The sequence below is a fragment of the Microchirus variegatus genome (assembly GCF_963457635.1).
Source record: "Microchirus variegatus genome assembly, chromosome: 13".
NCBI lineage: Eukaryota > Metazoa > Chordata > Actinopteri > Pleuronectiformes > Soleidae > Microchirus > Microchirus variegatus.
This window is the reverse complement of record NC_139814.1, coordinates 4,265,167-4,291,431: the sequence shown is the minus strand read 5'-3', so window position 1 is coordinate 4,291,431 and position 26,265 is coordinate 4,265,167. Positions and strand designations below refer to the sequence as shown.

The 26,265-nt window shown below is 39.5% G+C and overlaps 1 protein-coding gene across 2 annotated transcripts in view; it reads right to left on the bottom strand.

The window, feature by feature from the left end:
* The window catches only part of samd12 (sterile alpha motif domain containing 12), a 125,745-nt gene extending 99,733 nt beyond the window's left edge, over positions 1–26,012 (bottom strand). For both annotated transcript variants that reach the window (XM_083899670.1, XM_083899669.1), the window contains exons 1-2: positions 25,887–26,012; positions 14,758–14,966 (exon numbers count right to left, since the gene is read on the bottom strand). In XM_083899670.1, the coding sequence (XP_083755796.1) occupies positions 14,758–14,966; positions 25,887–25,899 (222 nt within the window). In that variant the 5' untranslated portion in view covers positions 25,900–26,012. The remainder of the gene's footprint in view (positions 1–14,757; positions 14,967–25,886) is intronic.
* Positions 26,013–26,265: the final 253 nt, after the last annotated feature.

The window sequence follows — 26,265 nt, the reverse complement described above, 5'->3', positions numbered from 1 at the left end:
CTTAAATTACAAACAGCGAGAGATGATTAAAATTTCACATCCACTCCGCTCCACTTCAGCCTGCTCTTTGGCTGCAGCGTGGTGTGGCATTGCAATTCTCTTCTTCTCTATCTGAATGAAGGCAGAATAACAGGCTCCAGCAGCATTCCCTCAACACTCCCGATCCTTTCACCCCATCCCTCATCTCTCCCCCACATTCAATCTCACTCTGTCCCTGGCAAATCTATCACATTGTCTTCCTCTCCACACATATTGTATCTTTCATTTTTCCCATCACTTTCTCTCGCGCTCTCACCTGTTTCTTATAATAAGGTACTACCTCACACCCTCCTTATTTTCTCCGTGTAGCTCCACTGCTCCCACTCACTATATATCTTGAATCCTAGAGAGAGAGAAATTGAGGGAGATATGAATGCTTGTCTGGGCATATGGAAGTGACCGACAGCCAAAGCAAGCAGAAAGGCAGGTATAGGCGAGGGCACTGGTCCTAATGCGACAGCTTGGCAGTCTGTGTGGATAAATGCTTGGTATAAGGTGGTGGTTTTAGAGGAAGAGACCACATTAACCATTAAACACAGCTCTACTCAATGCTAATTAACCCTGACTAGGTGTCTGAGGTGAAAAAAGCAAAAGCGAAGCGAGGATGGGAAAAGAGTGAAGGATAAACCATGAAAAGAGAGAGGGGCACGGATGGATTGCATGCGAAGAGCACATTTTGTGCATTCTGTGTCAGTAGAGAGCTGTTTTACATTTCACGTTCTGTTCCAGAAGTGGCATAAAGTAATTTTCTATGTTTTTTGTCTTCTTCATTGTCTCTTGACCAGCCAGAGCACACCACCCGCTGGTCTGGAAAGTGTTGTGCTACTGAAAGTGGTGGGTCTAAGTGGTCCCCCCACAAAAATTGGCAAAAAAGGACGAAATTTACATTTAGACCCAATGGACCGCTACAGAAAGTATTACACAGCCCTTACTAGGCAGTTTGCAGCATTTTCTCAACCTTTCTGTTTTTAAAAACATGCACAATTTACCAAACATCTCTTAGAGATTATTAATTTACCAATTCAAAATGATATTAGGTGTTACAGATATGGTTACAAATTAGTCGTATGTACAAAAATGCTTGTGCCCTGATTGATATTTTGATTTTGGTCACAATAGATTGTGTGTAGTTATGTAGAACGTTTGGGAAACACAATTTTTTTCAGGGCCATGAGGACACAGACATTTGTTAGTAAATAAATCAGATTTTAACAAATTTACATTTACACAGATTATTTGTCATATCAAAAAGAACACCATAATTTAGCGCTCAATCTCACCCACAAATTTGTTGTGAAAGCTTCCAATTAGAAAGTTTAGGGGTGCACGATTATATGAGAGGCCGTTTGAGAAATAATTCAGTCTTGCGCTCACATGTTACATTATAGTCTCTCACAAACAGTACTATAGTCACGTACATTTACTATCATACTCTCTTTCACGGTATTATGGATGCAACAACATGATAGTGAATGTATGAGACAATGATATGCAGTGTATGCGAGTATACTAGTATGTTTGAGAGAGTTTGATTGAAACGGAAGTCAACTTGAATTTCCAGTTTCTAATTGGCTTATCAGGATGTCTCTGCAGCCGGATCTCAAGGACAATGTCCCGCCTCCTCTGGAAGCAGCGGAACTTCAGACCTTGAGCAACAGGTGTATCAGGCCGGAGCGGATCCTCTGTAGCCTACATCTGACAGCCGTCAGCCGCACGAATCACTCGTGGACGCGGGCAAAGTTTACAACAAACCCCAGTGATTTTATCAGATCACGGGCAGAGTGCAGCAGCTCTTCACAGAATGCGAGTGGGATGACGATGCATTCAATCTTAGACAATAAACATCTTTGTTTTAAAATTATAACAGAAAGTGCAGGAAGCTCCCAGGCTCAGCAGCATCTCTTATAAAGTCAACTGAAATATTGAATAAATAAATTGATCTCTTACAATTAGTCTGTCCCTAATACCAATACATACCTGATACCAACAATATGGAACATGGTGAGACTGATGGAGGCAGAGAAAAATAAGTGACGGCTCCAGAGTGGACTCAGCAGAGTTTGACACAAAAGACTAATTTTCCATGAAACCATTTGTGAGTCAATGGACACCTGTGTTTTACATTCTGCACTGATTTAGCCTCATAGCTGTGTTTCATGGGGCTGGTCGAATAGGTGAGTCGCTGCCTCACAGCTCACCACACAGCCGAGCCAAAGGCTGGAGAGAAAACAGCAGGGAGATGAAAACAGGAGTCCAATCATGCTCCAAGAGCTGTGTTCAAGATACTCGGACCCAATTAGAGATCTGAGAGACAAGCAGGGGTTTATTTATAAGTGGAATATATCTGGGAGCAGACACACACACACTCTGTTCTGTGTTCCATGACTGTGGAGGACATAACAAGATTTACATTCAAGCAATCTTTTGATTGATAAAATGTTGAACAATTTTGATCAGTGTGTTGGAACTGTGTACATTTATACTTGTAGTAGTATTTTTTTGGCCTGTAGAGGGCGCAGTACTTTCATTTATGTGTTTTTTGCAGCCATGTCAGTTTTAATGATTTCTTTGTTATTATGAAGCAAAGAAACCAGAACATATCAACATTAAGAAGCTGAACAATCAGAAAGCTTGTTTTAATAATGAAAAAAACAACCTCAAATTGATTAATCATTGTCTTCACCTTAAAATGCAATACATTATGGGGACTTACTTTTTGTCCCCATAAGGAAAACAAGTCCCCATAATGCGAGTGTGTAAACTGATTTAAGTCCCCTCAACACCTGGAACATACACACACACGTACTTCCCAGGCACTCAAACACACATGTACAAATAACACTTTTCCACACAATCCAAGTTAACTGTTGTCTTTGGCTTTAATTGATATCTCAAAGCCCAGAACAGCTCTACAGTACATACACGTTACCTTAGCAACAGTGCAAGGACAAAAAAAATACAATTACTAAAGAATAAAATAATTAAAAGACAAAAGAAGGAAGCCTTTGCTGCAAATGCATGACAGTAATATGAATCAGAGACAAAAATAAACATCCATATATTAGCGTCGACCAGAGTGGGAATAAAACTATCACATACATAATGGAGCAAGTAATCACACTAACACTGATGAGCATTTAAGAAACAGTATGAATGTACTCAGCTAAATTAACCCAGAAGTAATAACGGGAGGCCCTTTGTGACAGGAGAGTGCTTGTTGAGTTAATGTTAAGCAGTTAATACACTGATACTGATATTTACTGTTTATTAAGACACTTTTCTAGTTTTACACTGAATTCAGTGCAGTCAGAAATGCTGACTTATGTGTAAGAAAATATTAAAGGAGGAAGCCACTCAATTCCTGGCTCTTGAATAAGGTGTTTGGCATGCTGTTTAATCTGTGTTCATGCAAGAGCAAAACACATAGAGAGAACAGTACAGTAAAAAAACATATCATCAGAGGGATTCGCAAGAATCCCCAAATGTATATGGATTTAACATAACAAACATAAAAATACTTTAAAACCAATTATTGTTTTATCATGGAGGTCTTCCTTTTTATTGTTCTGCTCTCTCGGGCTACTCTTGTCTGCAATAGTCAAGACGTGAGAAGCTCTGGTTATCCTTGTATCACTGCACTGCAGGGCCATGTAGCTAACTAGTATAACAAATCTAAAATCAGAAGATATTTATTAAACACAACAGTTATGTTTAGACTATTAATGCTATTGTATTTGTTATTTTCATCTGGTTTAACTCATTGCTGTGATAGGTGACAGTAAGTGGTTTTACAGCAGGTCTACTTAGCTAATCAAATCAATATGATCCATCAAGCTACAACTGTGAAGGGTGTCGTAACGTAACGCCCACAAAATTGTGACCCTGTGTAAACGGTGTGGCTTCATCTGGGTTTAATGTGGCCCGCCATAGCAAAACGAGTAAAACATGAAAAAACATTTTTTTAGGGTTAGGGTTAGGCTTAGTACTTTTTCAGGATATTTCAAACAGTTGTATTGGTTGTGCTCCGTGTTTCTTTGCAATGGCTCCCATCGATTTTCCCTCTTTTATCTGCTTCAAAGCAGCTCTGCATTTCTCCCACTGATATCCCATGTTGGTTCATCCTTCAGAACAACAAACACAAACTTCACAGTTGAACCCCAAGGCTAAAGCCAAGACTGCAGATTCTTAATGTTCCAGTCTAAAAGGAAACATGAAGCCATAACAACCACGTGTCAGTCAGTTGATATATTTTGCTTGTTTGAAAAATGCTTGGATTCAAACAATAAATTGTGTGAAAAAGTGCAATTAAAAAAACAAAACAAAAACAAGATAATTGAAATACTATAAAAACTAAAGGTGAAAATATATCTGTGTCTTATATTCAAACGAATCTGTCGTTGCAGTAGTTTTTCACAAGGTTGTGGCTGCTTGTCTTTACTAACATATTGTTGTCATGGTTGCGATAGTTAACTCATTCATCCTTTACCCAGGTGTAGGATACATTTGCTTAAAGAGAGACATACATTATATATTCTTGGCAACAACATCAACAAGAGCAAGAAAAAAGTTATTTAACGAGGTTACATTTAACTGTACTGGCGAACTGTCCAGTGTGTACCCCGCCTATCGCCCTATGTCAGCTGAGATAGACACAGCACCCCCCGTCAGTTTCCCCAGGTGAACTTTAAACACTCAAATGTAACTTAAAGTTTATAATGAACATTTATAATGAATGTAATCCAAGGTTATTCAGCTTCTGCCACCATTAATTAAATGTGAATGTTTACACAGGGTTGCCTATCACTATCACTACACAGTTGTAGCTAGATGTATGGCAAGCCGTTTGAGCAATTATTCGATATCCTTGATATCAGACTTAAAGTCCATGTACTAGTAAGCTTTTTGTCTTCACTAGTAAGACAATTTGGCACACTAGTAGAATGACTGTGTCTTACAAGTAAAGCTTTTTCCACTACTCGTGCTACTTTTGGCCCACTAGTGCGCGATCGAACCTTACTAGTAAACCACTGCGCTGCACTAGTAACACTACTAGGCCCTACTGGTAGGCATGTGTCATGCACTAGAAGCCTCCTGGACCATACCAGTATTGCCAAAATGCCCACTAGTAGCATAAGTAAGGCATTTTTGCCCTCACTAGTACTACTAGTAAGCACCAAAATCCCCACTAGTAGTACTAGTAAGGTATGTCTTACCTTACCAGTACTATTAGTAAATACCAAAATGCCCACTAGTAGTACTAGAAAGAGACAAAATGTCCACTAGTAATACTAGTGAACATTTGTACACTCTCTACTAGTAAGGGCCATAATGTGTACTAGTAGCACTAGTAAGTGGCAGAATATCTACTAGCTGCTCTAGTGGGAGATTTTGCACCTTACTAGTAGTACTAGTAACACCAAAAATGCTCACTTGTGTTGCTAGTGACGGATGATTTTGCCTTACTAGTGTAACTAGTCGGAGAAAGTTTGTGTTACTAGTGAGCCTCTGAACCTAACATGTAAGGAGTTTGGCTGTACTAGTATGACACAATACACTACTAGTATATAATTGCACACTACTAGTGCATGACTGCATGCGACTGTTAAGACATTTTTGTAACATGTCAGACATTTCTGCCCACTAGTAGGACAACTTTGGCATACTAGTTGGACAACTACATCTTACTAGTGAGATAAAACTGTGCACTAGTTGACATTGTCGCACTACTAGTACTACTAGTGAAGCACTAGATGTTAACTACTAGAACTTTATAGTGTCACTAGTAGTAGCCTACTAGTAGCGCAGAGTTGTCAACAAGTGCACAGTTTTGCCTCACTAGTAAGACTTATTTGTCCTACTAGTATGTCAAAGTTGTCCACTAGTGAGACAGAAATGTCTTACATGTTACAGAAATGTCTTACTAGTTGCATGTAGTCGTTCACTAGTAGTGTGCAATTGCATACTAGTACCGCGCTAGTTGCGCAGTAGATGTGCACTAGTAGCACATCTTACTAGTGCTACTAGTGGACATTTTGTCGGTACTAGTAGGGTCCAGGAGGCTACTAGTGTGTGACGCATGCCTACTAGTAGGGCCTTGTAGTGTTACTAGTGCAGCACAGTAGTTTACTGGTAAGGTTTGATTGCGCACTAGTAGGCCAAAAGTAACACTAGTAGTGGAAAAGGCGTTACTTGTAAGGCACAGTCATTTTACTAGTGCACCCTAGTAGTTCTACTAGTGTGCCAAATTGTCTTACTAGTGAAGACAAATAGCTTAATAGTACATGGACCTTCAGTCTGACTATCAGGACCCTGGCTCTCTGAAGTTTATTTTAGCTTTTATTATTTCATGATTAAAAAAATTATATATATATTCATATACATATATGCAGGAGAATAAGAAATCAGAAATATAGAAATTAGTGTCCAAAATGAAGTATGATAAATCATGTCCTTTATGTGGAACTGTAATTAAAGTCAGGTTTGTATAAATACATATACATGTGTTGTTTAAGTGATTTTAATATTTTTCTAATATACAAGACCAATTTTTAATTGCATCATTTCACACAAAATGCCAAAGATTACAGAATTTGACAGATAAGTCATTATTTTTTGCCTACGTTGCACCAATGTAACATTTGCTGTTATACATCACCCTCTAGTGTCACAACTTAACACCGCATCGACTTCAGTGACTGTGACAGGGCAGAAAAGTGTTGAGAGGAGCAGGGTTCCTGCCATAAGTGTCATATATCGAGTGAGTGAATGGCTGTTTGAGACCCGGAGTGACTGTGCCGTTCACTGGGCAGCTAATTAACAGCTCTGCATTACCCTCTCACCCTTGGCTACAACTGACAGAAGATGAAAATTCCCTGCATTCATTAATCTGTTACATGTAGGAAAGAGATAAGTCTGTGAGCATGTATGTGGGGTCCAGAGAGCTGTGGACAGCAGAATATGGTGCTAATATTAATAAGCCTTCATGAAGAGCCTCCACAAGACTTCCACTTTGTCATTCGACAGGGTCTATAAAGCATTGCAGGGTGTTAACACCAAACAAAGTATATTCACCTCAGACTTGATATTGATTTTGACTGAGATTAGCTGATTTGCTGCCGTGGTTCGAGGCATCCACTGAGTCTAAAAGGCTGTTTTATGCCCCATGTTTTTTTTTTTATCTATGGCTATGCCTTGGTTTGATTACAAATCCAGCCATACAGGCACAGGAGTCAGCTTTAATCCCATATTATACAAAAAACAAAAAACGCGTGTCAAACTCAAGGCCTGTTGTTCACATCGGACAGTGGTACAATTTTATTCAGCCTGTAAGATAATATGTTATGTTTTTCCTTCCTGCTCCTCCATTGACACACATTGTTACCACAGCATCGCTGTAAAAAAAAACTAAATAAACACATGAAATGTGGACTTTCAGCTAGGGCTGGGCAATATGGAAAAAAATATTACCACAATATGTTTTTCTATATTGATCGATCTCGATTCTTATCACGATATATGTAGTTTTTCAGATGCAGCCAGTGTGAAGGGTTAGGGTTAGAAATAAGAGATTCACTGAAACTTTATAATAACGTTTAATAACATAAAAAAACAACTTATTTAAACAACTTAAAAACAATTATTAAATAATAATAATCTCAAATATTTGTAGAGGCAGCACAAAACCAAACTAAGTTAACATGTGGGTCACGCCCTATGACACATTCAAGTGCTAAACAAAGATAAAATAAATGTCAAAACTAAACCACAATAATAATATTGTGAATTTGAAAAGTGCAAAAATAAAAGGTTGTGCACATCTTTTGTAATGTAAACATGAGTCATCTCCCTTTACACAATAATACAAGCTTTCACCTATTTAAACATTGTATATAAACAGCTGTGACTTAAATTGCTTTGGCTGGACACTAGTGAACATCTCCAGTACAAAAACAGTAAACATGGCCTTGGCACAAATGGCAGACGTCGTGCTAGCTTGAGCCCGCAGAGTCACACTCTCAGTGTAATCACTGGGGTGGTGCTGTCTCAGGTGATGAAAAAGATTTGTTGTGTTCCCTGTCCTGGTTGGTACCAACCGCCGGCATATTTTACAGACCGGGTTCGCCTGCTCCTGGTCGCTTTTATTCAGATCACCCTAAGACTTTATGGGTTGAGCATGGCCCGATGGTGTGCGTCCTTGATTATTCAAATTTTTTGGAGGAATTTTAATTCTTGCTGATATATCATGATGCATTTTCGCTGATTTATCACGCTACACCAGGCAGGCAGTGGCTCATCAGCAGCAGCTGTGCTGTCTGGAGTGAGGAGGTGGGAGTGAAGAGGCTGTCCTCATGGTGGGTGAGACATTTTCACATGGTTCACCGCAGAACATAGTGTTATACTAAAACGACGAAGACGGTGTCCATTTACCAATGTGTGACCACATATTTATTTTGCATTAGCATGCTAGTACTTTGCGGCTAACTTGGCGAACCGGTTTCCAAAGGTAAGCTAGCGAAGCTACAATAAGCATTACCGTTGGGCTAGCATAATACATACACTGTGCAACCTCATTAGGCACAACGCAAACGTTTTCATTTTCCATTAGCATTAGCATAGCTGACAGTCACAACACAGTGTTTGTATTATGTTAGCCTTTACGTTTCTTATCGTCATCATCTTATCATTACCATAACTGAAAAATCTTCTTTAGCTTCCACTATAGGAATACATATTTCCTACGGGCAGTGCACTAGTATATAATAACTAAAATTATGTATTATTTGGTATTAATAGTTATTGCAAATATGTTGTTTTGTCTGTTATCTGCTAAACTTGCTCTGTACATGTGATACTTACTGCACGCCTTTGTAACACCCGTCTCAACCATTGGAATAATTGAATACTAGGCCAATTACTAAGTTTCGACTACTAGAGCAAGGTAGATGACTAATGACACACACTCAAAACATTTGGTTGAATATATATATATATTTGGATTACCGTCAGTACAGCACAACCTATCACTTTCAACCTGGTAAATCACATATATTCAATAAATGAACCCCGGGGGATTTGATTCAATCTCTATAGAGTGAGCCCACACCTTTAATTTGTGTGGGTCCGGTGGTAATATCTCTCTCCTTGCTGGAATATGCAAGGGAGCAATTAAGTGCAAATCTGTCCTACCACTCAAGCTTACAGGCCAGCAGATTGGTGGAAGAACAAGTTTGTTGTGATCAATGAGCAGTGGTGGAATGTAACTAAGTACAAATACTTTGTTACTGTACTTAAGTACATTTGTGGCCCGCCACGGCTAAAGAGGGCGCAAGTCAGCCCAGCACAAAACGAGTAAAACATGAAAAAAAATGAGGGGTTTTCGTTTTTTTCAAAATTGTTCAAGTTGAAGTTTGTAAGAACCCACTACATGCTTCAAATCACAGTATTGTGGGTCTTAAAACCATAAACTTTGTATTTGAATTAAGGTTGTTTTATCGCTGTGAATCGATTCCCAGTTAGGGTATGGTGATCTCACATTCCAGCTTTTTTAGTTTTTTTGGCCAATCCGCCAAAGGTCACGGAGAAAAGCAATGGCTTCTTAATATGCACAGAGCCAAGACAGCTGCTGCTACTGCAGTGTGTGCGTGCGTGTTCACCGTTGAATGAAGATGGACATGGAAAAAACGCAGAACTAAATTGTGGCTATACTTCTTAACAAAGACAGAGACAGACACAGATCTCACTTCTGCTATGTGAGTAGACTCGTTAGCATTTTAAGCTAGCAATCTTTAGGCTAACGTGTTAGCATAAACATTAGCAGACTTTATTGTCACAAAAACAGCAAACCGATGGATTATTTAGGGCCCTATGAAATCCGTTTTATTTTTTTCCAAATTCCGTTTTATTTTTCCAAATTCTGTTTTTTCCGTTTTAATTTTTTAGAATTCCGTTTTTTCTGTTTTATTTATTTTTTATTCTGTTTTTTTTTACCTTTTATACTTACTTTACCACCATAGAATGTGTGCTTTTTGTGTCAGTGAATAAAATGTCCACTGAAGTACAACTTTCTTCTTGAATCGACTGACTTCTCAATTGTTCAATTGTTTTGACTTAAGTTAAATCCTAATTAAGTAAATGCCAGTGAATCTTAAAACAAGCCATGCAATGCTGGTCACATTTAAAAGTAAAATAATTAACATAAATAAAAAAGTGGTAGTGCCCCCTCATCTGGTGCAGACGGATTTCTGCGCACCGCCCCTGCGATGTACTGTTCTCCCTCTCCTGCGCCGTGTGCTTCTCCGTATCCTGACTGGATCGTTTCTCTACACGCATTATTACCCCTACAACTCTGCAATTAAGGGAATAACAGATGCATCAGATGAGCCGATGTCTTTAGTTAACTGTTCAAAGAGAGACAATGTTCTCTGGTGTGAAGTGAAAGTCGCGGGAAGTTCATAAGTTTCACTTTTGCGCAGAGACTTTCCAGCATTTAACAGGCGATGTTCCACAGTTTACTCGCCGTGTTTCGGCCGCCGAATTATCAGTGCATTCCTTAATATAACATCTTTATTGACAATAACAATATAACCGTAATAATGGCGTATTTGATGGTGTGACTTGAGTTTCAATCGGCACCTGGACATGGGGACGCTCGCCGGTTACATGCGGGCGCAGCGCACTTGTTCCGCGGTTTAGAAAAAAAAAGTGTATAAAAAGTTAATAAACAAGCAACACGCACTGGGGGAAACCCTGGCCGGGTGAGTGTTTGTGAGGAGATGCACGGGTGGTGCCACGAATGAGCGTTCCCCGGAACATTTCTCCAGACAAACGTTCCTTCTCCTCACGATGACAGCATTTCAGTCACATTATGTCAATTTCCGCGATATTCTGCGTTTAACATTAGATTCTGTTTTTATTGGCCAATTCCGCGATTCCGTCCGCGATTCCGTTAACACGGAAATCATAGGGCCCTAATTATTCAGTAACCGAAAAGGGCAGGACAGACACGGTAATTGTCTGAGATGATGACGTGATGCCAGCACCCCTCTATCTCCTTATGGGGTGAGTTTTCATTAACATTTTTAATCTACGTAACATTAGTGTTCAGTCACATACCAGGGACATTTTTTCTTTTAATAATCCACTGTGTGTTTCAGAACATTATGTGGCTGCATCGTTATTCGCTAGATCCAGGGCCAGCACAAACATGTGCTGATGTGCTTGAATCTTGTGTGAATTACACAGCTTTGTGTGTGAGGTATTGACTATGATGCTAATGATTTAGCAACTAGCTGAGAGTTCATCATCAGCTCATTCAGGAACAGACTGATCCATCCACACTACACCACAGAGCCACTTCAATGTATTTCATTAGTGCCTGTGGTGGCAAGGTATTCTCACTAGTTTGATTTGATATTAGAATTATGTGTATATGTTTGATCCTTCTCTCTTAAGTATACATTGTATATTTTGTTTTTCATTCTTATGAAACAACAAAAACAGATGATGGAAATACAGTGGTATGCAAAAGTTTGGGCACCCCTGTAAATGTTCATGATTTTCCTTTATAAATCATTGGTTGTTTGGATAAGAAATGTCAGTTAAACATATCATATAGGAGACAAACACTGTGAGAAGTGAAATAAAGTTTATATGTATACAAAATGTAAAATATGTAAAATGTTACCGTATATGGGTATAAGTGTCTAATTACATTAGAACAAAACCTGTTTGGGGCCTTGCTTTAAGTAGCCACCATTATTTATATGGCAGACAGAATGGACAAACCAGCCAGAGCTAGCTTTTCTTCTCTGTTTGTTCTCCTGTGGAACCAACTCCCAATGACAGTTTGGGAAGCGGACACTCTATATATTTAAAGTTAAACTTAAAACCTTCCTTTTTGATAAAGCTTGACCATGTCTTAGTTATCCTGCTATAGACCTAGACTGCTGGGGGAATTCATGTGGTGCACACACACACTCACTCTCTCACACTCAGGGTATGAATATGACTTTATTATATTTCATTAACCTTGTTCTTTCTCTCCCTTGTCTGTGTCTTTCCTTCCCTTCCTCTCTCATCTTCCAGGTTGCAGGATCCAGATCCAGTTTCGAGAATACTACTATTATCATTATTGTTAAAATGAAAAATTAAAAGTCGGTATCAGTATAAATTTTATCAACAATTTCTGCTTGTATAAATAATGTTGTAGTTCTATAAACATGTCATCACTGACTCTAACTGTCCTGTATAAACTTATGACTTGTTACAGTTGTTGTATATCTGCTCCTGGTCTCTACCTCAACTCCCTCTTGTCCTTTCTCTCCCCCTTTCTGTCCCTAACCTCTCGTCTGTCCCCCATTTTTCCTTTCACCCCAACTGGTTGAGTCTGGTTCTGCACATGTTTGAGTCTGGTTCTGTCACAGATTTCTTCCTGTTAAAATTGAGTTTTTTCTTGTGCTTGCTCATTGTGTGAACTGTTGGGTTTCTCTGCTCTGCATGATGTCGTCTATGTACAGTGCCTTGAGATAATGTATGTTATGATTTCAACTGACAACCCCCTGTTTATAGGCAGAGTTCCCTGTCCACTGGGCTATGTGCTGCCCTGAACCATAAAAAACACTATGAATACATGATTTAAAAAATGTGAAGCTGCAGCAGCAGTTTGACGTTAAATCTGCTCTCCTTGGTCTTGAAATTCAAAGCACTTATATATATTATTGCACCTTTCTTCTCTCTCAGACATAATGTCACCTTAATTAAGCTTAAGACCTTTAAAAGTTAATACTTCTTAAGCAGAAAACCCTCTCATTCAGCACTTAATTGGGCTCAGATTCTTATAGCATTATTATAATACTATCTGGCCCAAAGATGGATTATATAATAGAGTAGATTACCACTTGATAGAATTACACAGTCTTCATGCACTTGATCTATTGAATTTATCTCAAAGAAAAAAACTCTTAAGAGCAATGCAGACGCACAACACAGAGACCGGCTCCAGCAGTTAAATGATTTCAGCTAATACACTGCTGCTTTCCAGGTCTCTAATGCAATTCAGACTGAACTTGTGCTTCAAACTTAGTAAAGCTGAGATATGGAATTACACGATGATGCTTGTGTAAACCCCGCAGCACAAATCACATGTTACAGATACTGTTGTTCTCGTCGCTTCAGACATAGTATAACCAAGACAGAAAGTCTGACACAGAATCAGTGTAAAACACTTCCGTCCCCCTTTCAAAATAAAACACAATACGCAGGTCATATAGCCTATCACAATTTCACATCAATATTAGGTTGTGACTGGTGCTGCCAGGTCAACAGTCAATTAATTAGAGCGTCTGGAGAAATCATTTATGACACCAGATCAACAGCTCTTCCACATCGTAGAATGAAAGAAGCTGCGTTGTTGTTTCCTTTATACACACAGTCTATCGCAGGATCTTGCAAACTTCTGCCTTAAAGGTCACATAGAGTGGTCCTGTTGCACATATATGTTAGTTATGGAGGTCTACTTACATACATTAACTTGTTTTTATGCTCAAAAACTTCATAGTTGCTGTAAACGACTCGATAGAAATCCTCTTTTCTGACGGTGTTTCCCAGCCGCGAGATTTGAGACTCAACTCTCTCACCCAGAAGACAGAGTCTTGTGATTGGCCAGTACCCGGACGTGATATTTTCAGCACACCCGCTCTCAGAAGCACAGCTCCCCCCTCTGGAACGGTGGATGCACTGCTCCTCATTATCAAAACATTGTTTTAACAGTGTTTAAAAATAGCTTCTTCACGACTCCCCGCCTCAGTCCCTTTGACGACCTTTGACCCAGAGTCAGACCCAGAGTCAGAAGACACTGTCGCTCGTGAAACACCTCCACAACGGACGTTATTCTTCTTCTGTGGTTCAATGTACGCAACCGGTCTAGGTCCGCTTTAAGTGTCACGATAGCATAACGTTAGCTTTGCTATGCAGATTAGCTCTTAGTAAATCAAGTCCATGATTTACATTTCATAAAATACTCTCCTGGTTTTACATTTATAGTGAAAACATCTGGAAAAGAGTCAAATTGTCCTACATATTGCCTGCTTTAAGTGTTATCTCGTATATATATCTGTAGAGGTGAACAGTGTTGTTCCCCACCAGGGGGCGTTACCTGACATCAGCTACCAGAGCTCTATCTGCCACTGTGTTTATACTCATGCCAATGGCTGTCTGAGTTCAGGATGCTAGGAAACAGTATTCAGTCGTAGTATGAGAAAATGCTGATGCACTTAAACAGTGGTTGCCGGAGACTGGGTCGAGACCCACAGATTTGGAAAACCAGGCCCACGGTTGGTGTAGTGGTTAGTTCTCTGGCCTTTGCAGCAAGAAGACGCGGGTTCGAGTTGTAACAACTTTGAGGTGAATAGTGTACTCTAAATTGAGTGTAGGGTGTATGCATTTAAATATGCAAATATGTCAGCTGAGATCGTGGTAGACAACGAATGGCTTTAGACAACGAGAAGCCACATACCACACATTCTGAAAGTATTATGTATACATGTTTGTAGTGACATGGATACAAGCATGCATGTATAACTGGTTTTAATGTAAACCTGGTTGGCGTATATGCATACTAATGGAGGAGGATAAAGAAGTAGAAAATGGATGGATGAACTTCACTTCCATTCTCTCTGTATAAAACTTCGCTGTGCATTGTCCTGTTAAATAGCCTCTTACCCGTGTCAGCTCAGACTCAGAGACCGAGCGCTGCGGCGGGGAGCGTCGCTGGTACATCGGAGGACTGATGTCCCTGTAGCTCGGGCTGTTGTCATCCAGCAGAACAGCCCCAGTGTCCACAGACTCCTCCTCTTCATCCAGCTGTGATGTCATGTTCTTTTTGCACATCTGGTGGTCGATGCCATTCTGACTTTGGTTGCAGTGAACAGCTGTGAAAAGGAAAGTTGGCAAACATAAATAACCTGATAAAAGAACTTGAAAAAATATAATTAAATACATTGGTAATTCATGAAGCATTATTTTTAAACTAATTAGATTATGATCTACTGTAAAAATGCATATCACAATATGATCTTGAGTAATGCCATGTTAAATAATTATATTTTCCTGACATTGGTTGTAAAAGTAATATGTGCATCATGTTCAGTCTTCAAGTGCTTCAAAATGGATGCTAAAAGACCACTAGATGGCAGCAAATAATGCTACATGATGGCTAAGTTGCTTTTCGAGCTGTGCAGCTGTGAGACCAAACACCATATGTGTGTAATATACTGTATATTTTGTGTATCAATATATAACATTTAAATATCCAGATATTATTTATAAGCTTATAAGAGTTTCAAAGAACGTAAGTGTTCAAAGACAAAAAGGACATACATGTATCGGCAGAAAGCTTGCACTTATAGCTAGAAACTAATACAGTACCATTTCCTCCACTGAGTGATTATTTTTATGCTTATTTTTCCCAACAAGCTGTGAGTAGTGAGGTGTCACCGAATTATGCCATTTGTCATCTGCTCACCTTTTTTTAGAAAATTTGTGTGGAATGGTTAAAAAAGAAAAAAAAAAAGACATTTTGTTATCAGACCTGGGGGCTGTTTTGGCTCATTATGTGGGTTTATCTGAACCTGAAAATGCAAAAGAGAAAAAAGAAACAAGGCATAATGCTCTGTTTAGCAAAACACTTGGATGTTTTTTTGTGGGCAGCAAATAGAAAAAAAGGCCACTGTAGACAAATTGGCGTTGGCAAGGCCTCTGAAAACTGCAAGCTCACCCAGGACATATTTCAGGCTATAAGATCACCAAGCAATTGCACCAAGACAACACTAGGAGCAACATCTGTATGGCAATCCGTCTGATCATTTATTCGATATCCTTGATATCAGACTTAAGGTCCATGTACTATTAAGCTTTTTGTCCTCACTAGTAAGACAATTTTGCACACTAGTAGAACTACTAGTGTGCACTCGTGGAATGACTGTGTCTTACAATTAACGCCTTTTCCACCACTAGTGGTACTTTTGGCCTACTAGTGTGCAAACAGAGTAGCCCACTAGTAGCAATAGTAAGTCATTTTTGACCTCACTAGTAGTACTAGTAAGAGACAAAATGTTCACTAGTAGCATCAGTAAGATGTTTTTGACCTTACTAGTAGTGAGGCTCAAAATGTCCAGTAGTAATATTAGTGAACATTTGGACCCTTACTAGTAGGCCAAACACCTTATTAGTACTACTAGTGGACACTATAGCCCTTACCAGTACTACTAGTAAGAGCCAGAGCAATCACTAGTAGCACTAGTTGGGTTATTTTGGACCTTACTAGTACTACTAGTAAATGCAAAAATGCTGACGAGTTGAACTAGTAGAACCCCAAGTGCTTACTACTAATACTAGTAAGGGTTCAAATGTTCACTAGTAGAACTAGTGAAATAAAATGCTAAAATACCCAACAAAAATTCAACCCCATAAAGCCTGATGAGCTTTTGTGGGTAATAAGAACAACAGTAATGATAAATAATAATGATATACATACACAGAGTACAAAGTATATAATATATGTTAGAGAGGAAACAGCATGATTAATGATACATGAAATAACTAATTTAATAGCCATCTTTTTCTCATCATGAGGAAGTTTTAAGCTGTTACAGCAAGTATCCTTAGCTAGCACTGATTGAGCAAGCATTGTGCCTGGTTATCTCACCTTTTTACATAAGCTACTATGGTTGTGGTATCATCATCATGAAGAATTCATTTCCTGTAACTCCTTTGTTAAAAGTGCGTTTGCCATTATGTCCAGTAATGTAACAATCATATCCAAAACATGTCGCAATGTATATAATCAATACTCAATTAGATAAATAATTTAATGTAATAGTTTAATGTTTTGTCCATGTGGGGTCCTCAGTGTGTTTGTTTGCCATCCCAAGTATTTTTTTGCTACTGGGTTTGTTTTGCAAACAACACAGATTCTGATTCTTTCATTTTTTTCTTTAAGTGATGGAGAGCTTGTGAATTAATAGAAATATAAATGTTATTATGATTTAATTGTAGACTAATGACAGCCATGTTGTAAACCCATTGTCTTATTCCCTGATAAGAAACCAAGGTCCTGATAAGCTCTGTTCAAACCACTGACAGAATATACATGAGGGGTCCTTGTTTCAAACAAAGCCAACTTGAGATGCGTGGCACGAAGCATTGCTCCCTCTGACTGAATCTTTATTCCTCTCCCTTCTCTTCCTAGGTCACTCTCTCTCTCTCCTTTCCTCTCTTCCTTGCCATGACACTGTTCATTACTGATGCACACCACTTTCTGAGGAAGATATTAATTATACATATTTTGCTAAGAACAGAGAACAACAGTACAAGCAAGAAGGATTGAGGGATATATGATGAGGGACTTTACAGTGAGGCAGGGTTGGGTCAGGAGGGCTTGCATATGGAGGAATGTTTCTTTCTTTTTTTTTAAACCAGGAACTGTTGCTATAAATAGCACCATTACATTTTCCCCTCTTTCCTCCCCGACATGCGCCATGCAAGCATGACGAGTGAAGAGGGATAGATCTTTTTTTCTCAACGAGATTTGGTTAAAATGGAGGGAGAAAATTAATGGGGAGGTAAAACAACAGTGCCATATTTCCACAGATACAGATGGGGATGAGGCCTAATAAACAAATAAATAACTATTACACAACCCGTCTTCCCCCAATTATTATACAAGAGTTAAACATGAAACCATTACCAGCCAATCCAATTTGAAAAATATAGAATGACAGGCACATTATTTGCACACATACCAAGAGATGATACATTTGATCTCTGCATTTAACCCATCCTTATTACACACTAGGAGTGAACATATACAATGTGTGTTTCAGCATCAGCAGTCACAGGGCTGACTGGCATGTCACTTTTTGGAGCCTGCACTCATGATATAACATCTTCCAGTACAATGTATTTTCCTGCTGTGCAAATAAGTTCAAAGTCATAACGCTGCAATGCCATCGTCAATGCGTTGAATTCTGGGTGACATGTCATTAAGGTTCTTTTTTCTGATTGTTATGAGCAGTTTGTGGTCAGTCTCTGCTGTAAAGGTTGGAAGTCCATACACATATCTGTGAAACTTTCCACAACCAAACACTAAACCCAAAGTCTCTTGTTCAATTTGAGCATAGCGTTGCTTGGTCTCTGTCATCGATCTGGACGCATAAGCTACAGGTTGCTATTTGTCTTCATTCATTTGTAGCAGTACAGCTCCCAATCCATCTTTTGAAGCATTAGTGCAGATCTTTGTTGGTTTTGATGGGTCAAAGAATGTGAGGACTGACCCTGCAGGCAATTAAAACACTATGTTGTGAGACAGACCTCCAAGACATGCATGATGTCTTGGAGGTAAGATTGGGAATGAAATCGTCAAGGAAGCTGATCATCCTCTTGGCTTTCAGGACACCTTGTTTGTCAGTGGGGGCAGGCATATCCAATATGACTTGCACTTTTGACTGGTCAGGTTCCACCCCCTCACTTGTGACCTTGTCTCCTAAGAAAGTCATCTCCGTGACACCAAAGAGACACTTCTCTCTTTTCAGTTTTAGTCCATTCTGTTTGACTCTCTGTAATAGTTTCCCCAGTCTTTCATCATGTCGTTGACATGTTTTTCCCCAGACCACCAAGTCATATAAAATCTGGTGCCGTCCAGACCCTCTATCATGGACTCCATTGTTCTGTGGAAGATCTCTGGCGCTGATTTAATGCTAAATGGGAGCCTCAAGAAACAGTAACATCCCAATGGTGTGTTAAAGGTGATGTACTTCCTACTTTCTGGGTCAAGCCTCAGTTGCCAGAACCGTGAGAGGCATCTCATTTGCTCCACTTCAACAATCAGTCTCTCATGGTACATTATGACTCTCAGAGACGCTCTGATTAATTTGACTGTTTACCTGGCAGCACCGGTCACGACATAATGTTGATGTGAAGTTGTGACAGGCTATATGACCTGCGTATTGTGTTTTATTTTGAAAGCGGGGCGGAAATGTTTTGCTTTGATTCTGTGTCGCACTTCCTGTCTGGTGTGAACTGCTCTGTTGAAATGTACGTGGTTCAGCATCGGCAACGGCAAAAATAGAACTGCTACCTATTGAAAGCACTTCAGCGTGGCGAGCCGCTTCTGGGACGCTGCTGAGACGCTCCGCAGCGCGTCCGGTGGAAATGCTGTCACTGATTAGAATTAGGGCTTTAACGATACAAAAACTCACAATTCGATTTGTATCACAATTTTTGAACCATGGTTTGATACATTCCAGGATTTTTTTTTTAACTTACTATTTACTTATATAACAACTTAATGTAACATTTAATAACAAATATTTTGGAACACTGTGAACAGATTTATAATAGATAAGATAGTCCTTTATTCGTCCTGCAGTGGGGAAATTTCCAGTGTTACAGCAGCAAGACAATAAAGATAAGGATAATAAATAATAAACATGCATTACCAAAAAGAAATAGAATAAATAAAGTACAATATATAAGATATTAACACTGACTATAAAAATAGGTTTAAAAATAGAATGTAGAATGTACATTACAACCGGTCTGCAGAATATACACAGTATGCACATGGTATTTATAGTGTAAGGAAACAAGGCTGAGCTATTAAATAAGGTGTGTAATATGTTTTTTTTGGTGTGTATCTGCGTCATTACCTTGTTTATGAAGCCTGACGGTTCGAAACAAACAGTTCAGCCATTGCTGAGAACGTTGTGTTTTATTGTAATCTCGGGGCTCAACGAGATCACTGAAAATCCCGTACTAGTTACGTAAACAGTGGTTTTCCTGAACAGCAGATCGTCCTGCTCCGGGCACTAGTCCGGGCACATCCGGTTGCGTACATTGAACCGCAGAAGAAGAATAACGTCCATTGTGGAGGTGTTTCACGAGCAACAGTGTCTTCTGACTCTGGGTCTGACTCCGGTTTAAAGTCATAAAGGGACTGCGGCGGGGAGTCGTGACGAAGCTATTTTTAAACACTGTTAAAACAATGTTTTGATAATGAGTAGCAATGCATCCACCGCTCCAGAGAGGGAGCTGCGCTTCTGAGAGCTGACGTGATAGTAGTTCTCCCTGAACTCCTGAAGACCTTAGTCTCCTCAACAGGTAGAGTCTGCTCTGACCCTTCCTGTAAAGCGCAGCAGCATGATCAGACCAGTCCAGTTTATTGTTTAGGTGAACACCCAGGTATTTGTAAGATGTCACCATCTCTATGTCCATTTCCTGGATGCTCACCGGTGATGGAGGAGAGTGTCGTCTTCTGCGGAAATCCACCACTAGCTCCTTAGTTTTCCCCGCGTTGAGCTAGAGGCGGTTCCGCAGGGACCAGTCCACAAAAGCCTGAACAAGTTCTCTGTACTCTCTGTCGTCATCTCCTGTGATGAGGCCGACAATGGCAGAGTCGTCAGAGAACTTCTGCAGGTGACAGGAGGGGGAGCTGTAGGAGAAGTCTGCAGTGTACAGGGTGAAGAGGAATGGAGCCAGAACTGTTCCCTGTGGGGCCCCTGATCAAACCTATTGAAGAATAGGTTCAAGTCGTTAGCCCACCTCTGGTCCCCTACAGTCTGGGAGTCCAGCTTGTTGTGGCCGGAGATGGTTTTCAGGCCTCTCCAGACACCACTTACATTATTCTGCTACAGTTGATCCTCCATCTTCTTCCTGTAGCTGTCCTTTCCCTCCCTGATCTTTCTCCTCAGCTCCCTCTGAACAGTCTTCAGCTCCTCCTTGTTTCCTGACCTAAAAGCTCTATTTTTCTCCTTAAGGAGAGCCTTTATGTCAGGGTTAATCCAGGGTTTGTTGTTAGAGAAACACTGTACTGTCCTGGTGGGTACAGTGCTCTCTACACAGAAGTTTATGTAATCCGTGATTGTGTGTGTGAGACTGTCGATGTCGATGTTCCCACACAGTAGACTCAAAACAGTCCATGAAAGCCTCATCACTCTCCTCAGACCATACTTTCACTGTGCGAGTCACAGCTGGTTGTCTTTGTACCAGAGGTTTGTACACAGGAAGGAGATGAACCAGGTTGTGATCAGATCTTCCAAGGGGGGAGGGAGGATGAGTTGTATGCCTCCTTTGTGTTGGCAATCAATTTTAAATTTCTCTCTTTTCTGTAACAAAACAATACTGTTGAAAAATACAAAGTAAATGATCAATCAGACTGGGATTTGTTCCCAAAGCATGCTGGGAAGTGTAGTTCTTCATGAGAAGCAGTTTTGTTCCGGTGGAAATAACTTGTTTTGATAAACAGCAAAGGTAAGACAACATTTCCGCTTGTATTTCTTGAAGTCAGTTTTTGTTTTGCTCTTATTTTGGGGCTGGATCCGTGAATCTTGTTCGTAGAGTGATAAAAATGGTACCGCTAGAATCTGTGAATTCTCCACTGTTTACATAATCACTATAATAATAAGCTTTTCTTTATTCAGTGTTTTTACCATTTGCCAGTTGCTTTAGATTTATCATATAATGCACCTTTAAATCTGTAAACCCTATCAGTGGAGGGGATTTCCATGTGAAACCTTTCACCAAAATTCAACCTGAGGCTTCTATTTTGGATGCTTGACATGGGAAAATATGGGAAGCATGTTGCAGAACAACAACAACGATACTTTGTATGTGAATCTTCTTGCAGCATAATCTTATCAGTGCATGTAAATATTTGACTGACTAAGTGAAAATCCCCACGAAACCCCACTTTCTCATAAATCTCTGTTGTGTGGACATTATTGTGCATACAATGAGCTGCAATGGCCATTGGAGATGAATAACCTGATCTGTAGGGCTACAGGAATGTAGGAGTTCCACTCTCTCATACCAACCACACCTGAATTGGCAAATGTACAGATACACATTATCAAGACCCACTACATAGGCTGTGTTCAGGCAGCAGGCACATCAGATGTTTGTGGCACTGCTTTAAAACACAGATGTAGGAAAAAGTTTGACAATCCCGCTCTTGAAACAATGGCCAAAAACTCAGCAATGTAGAGTAGAGCATATTGCAATATCCTGTACTGAAGTCACCGATATCACTGTTCTGTGAAGCATTCGTGGATATAGCCAGCATCAGTTTTGGTGTCGACATGCCATGTTAAGAGTGATGCAATACACACAATTGATGTCGCACAGATCTGCTGTTTTTTCAAGGCGTGTGGACAGAAATCCCAACAGCATTTTTGATTTTCCCAGGATAGCTTCCATTTCTCCTTTTTGAAGACAGGTCAGTACTGAGAAGAACAGAGGTAATATCAGACATGAGCAGGCGGAAACTACCTCAGATTCTGATGAGCATCTTGCCAGGGCTGATACATATGGTCATCTGTCTACAACCTTGACGCCACAAATTGTCTCTGGAACAATAAACTCTCTGCTCCACCAGTATCTATGGTTGCATTTACACTGCATTGTGAAAGTGACCCAATTCTGATCTTTTCATCCCATGTGGCACAAATCAGATATGACATATGACAGTGTAAACAGAAAAAATCCCCACACAGATTCAGATATCAGATCAGTTTCAGTCCTCATCCATATGTGGAAATAAATCAGATACAAATGTGATATGTGCATTTGTGGCTCCAATATAAGAGGACAGACCAGATATTCCCCTGTCAAGAAAACTTGTGCATCCTTAAAAAATAGGACACCATGAAATTATGTAAATACACCTGTGTGTAATCTATGATCACATGACTCTTTTAACTTGGGCAATGGGGGGCGAGGGCTGAAACCAGTGGCTTATGCCTTTCAAGCGAGGATTGTTTCATTTCGTGACACCTGTTTTTGCCTATTAACCATTTTCAGTTGCCAAACCCAAGAGTTAATCAGTGTGGAGACCACCTTGTATAGAGCAGAGTTGACCAACAGGCATCTAAAATATATTACATGTGCATAATTTCTTCATTCCAAGATTATTTGTTCTGATTAAAATTCACAATTCCGTCATTTAAATGAAGATAAAATGAAATGATATAATTAGTACTCATCCATCAAGCATTCATTCAGAATGGACTATTTGATATTTCTCCAGAAGCAGAAGCTTCGCTTTGGCCTCTGTAGTCAACAAACACTACACATCTCTGCTTGTCGCCTCACTGTCCACTGTCTTATTTTCCTCCTCTTTTGTGACTTTCGTGTCTGTTCATTACTCTTTTTTGGAATGAAAATACAGCAGTAATAAAAAAGAAATATGTCATGTTACGTGGATCACCAAACCGGGAAGTCATGATGGGATCCACTGTTTATGTGAACACAGATCTGAATAATGATCAGCATATACCAGGCCTCTCGAACAGGATTACATTTGTTTCTGAATGGGCTGTATCAGATCAGAGTTTTCAGATGTGCATGTTTACATGACATATTTTTATTCTGATCAGGCTTGTATTCTGTTTACTTGTGTCCATGTAAACATAACTAGTGTGAAACTAAGTGTGACTAATGTCACCCTTTAACTTACAGTTAGCTTTATGAATTGATCAGTATTTAATCCAAAACAGATGATGGCCATCCATCACACTCCTGCTTCCATAATGAGTAGACACACAAATCATATTTTCATTTGTTGACGATTATACACACACATTAAATGTATCAATGTGTGCATAAAACATAAACAATGTGAATTCAAAATTTCAAAAAAATTATCAGATTTATTTCTAAGAGTCAGAACAAAGCCAAACATACATAACATCTCATTGGATTCTGGATCCACAAGATGCCCCCAATTGAAGAGGAGACAAGCATCCCTGATCAAAGAGCCACTGACTGTTCCTTTCAGCTTAATCACCTGTGTGATCACCTGCAGCCAGATCAACCAGCCTCAGCCAAACAGATGGTGGATAAATAACATTAGCACCCAGACACTCACGTGTCACTGTGTTGCGTCACAACATGGCATCGCCCGCAGGTGAATGTTCTCCAAAAGAAAAAAAAGGCAATCAGACAGATGGAAGGTCCCAGCCCTGCTGCTGCTGCAGGGGTCGCGTTAACCCAATATTTTCCGTCATTGACCTTTTTTTTTTTTAAACGGCGACGGAAAAATCTCAGGGCCGTCCGTCACTTTGACAGATTGCAATTCACACCCCTGACCACTTGGTGGCGAAGAGCATATTGCAGTTATTGGCTCTTGTAGAAGAAGAAAAGTAGAAAAGAAGAAAAAAAAATTCTTCTTTTCTACTTTTCTTCTAAAGAAACTTCTGACACTCAACTGCTGTGACATTAAATGCCCAATAACGATGTTGATAAAAGAGGTGAAAAAAGAGGGATAGATGAAGATGAAGATGAAGGACAAACTTCAGGATGGAAAAATCCGGGTGGTGCTGACAGCGCGTTAAAGAGCTGGACAGGAGGCTTTGGAGCGTCTGTGACTCGCTCATATTTCACTATGTTCATATGTAGCTACTGGAGCCACAGTCAGATGTTTTTGTTACTGCGGAGAAAAAGTGACATATTCTTAATATTCTGCTTGACGTGTGTATCCACGCTGTGGATTATTTGTTCAGCTTTTTTGGACTGAATATTAATTAAAAATTAATTAAAATTAAATGCAATTTAATATTTATTATCATTTAAATTAAATAAATTAAAGTGACCTGTAAAAATAGCTTATGACAGGATTTTTATGACCCTGTCAGTCAAAATGATAGACAACAAAAAAGTCTAGCGCAACCTCTGTGCTGCTGTGTCCTCCTGGGAACACCAGTTATGCACACTGTGCGAAATACAGGGGGGTCTGGGGGGTAGTTATTAGGTAGTTGTTATCATGATAGTATGTTTTAAGTTTATTTCCCCCACTAGTGTGGTTTTAATTCGTTATTTGATTGTATAAACACAGCCTGACCTCCTCGAGCTTTTATTTTGGTACATACGGTTACCGGCAGTGTGAATTTGCATATTAGCTAAATATGTAGTTTCAAACGAAACATTTAGATTTAAATGTATATTTAGCATTGAGATTTAACATTTATATTTAACATTTAGATTTAGATTTTTTTTATTCAGATTAAACATTGAAATTATATTTTCACACAAGAGAAGTAAATATCACAAAATTCACAAATATTGCTGTAAATCTGGACAAAACTAACAAAAAAAAATTCACGTTTTTTAGACATACACATTCTATAAAGTTGCTGTTTGTTTTTTAGCATTCGCAACTTTACAATCGGCGCCTCATAATTGGAAAACATGTTTTTTTCCGAAAGTTGTTTGTAATTTCAGTTTTACATATATGATCTACATACATAATACGCTTTCCATGCTTTCCTAACCTTTATAACCACACAACATGCAAATTATCTTATTTGTAATTTTGGATTTTAATGTTTTTAATTAATTGTGGAAAAGGCCCAAACAAGCCCACATCTGACAGGGAAGAGACTAGAGCCAGTGCTGCAGGGTTATTAATGGGTATTTTGCAAAAGAAGAGGACTGAACGCTCCACGGACGCAGACCTGTGACACGACTCTCTCTCTCTCTCTCTCTCTCTCTCTCTCTCTCTCTCTCTCCCACCCCCCCCCCCCCCAAACACACACAGTGTGCAGACGGAAAAAGAGGCTGCGCGTTTTCACGCGTCTTTATGGTGTGCGATCATTGTGAACAAGCAGCTCTTTCTCGTGTCAATGGGGAAAAATGGAGCAGACGATCAGGACAGTGTTGTAAAAGAGCATCACACAGTCACAAGCGTTCACAGCTGACCCAGCACAGCACATTACAGCACAACACCCAGCTGTCAATACTATTGCAATATCATCTTTTATATTTCACAATAAGCGGACACGCGTGGAGAAGCGTCTTACCGTCAACAGCCATGTTGCTGCTCCACAGATTTTGGCATCACTGGCAAAAGGAAGCGGGCGAAATGTAATCAGTCAACGCGTTCTCATTATACCTTGTTCGGCGTTTATATTATCACCACTTTGCTGCGGGCAAGCCGGAGATCACAGCTGCTGCTGTTGCGCCGCAGTGGATTCTGGGAAATGTAGGCTCAGAACTCCCTGAGCTCAGAGATATGGAATTAGATTTGTGTCAATATTTTCAAACAACACTTTTCACAATTCAAACAACACTATTCGTGAAACAAGCAACACTTTTTCTGAAGCAAAAAAAAAAATGATTTAATCATTCAAAAATATATTATTTTATTGTTTGAAAATACATTTGTTCTTGTTTTTTGCA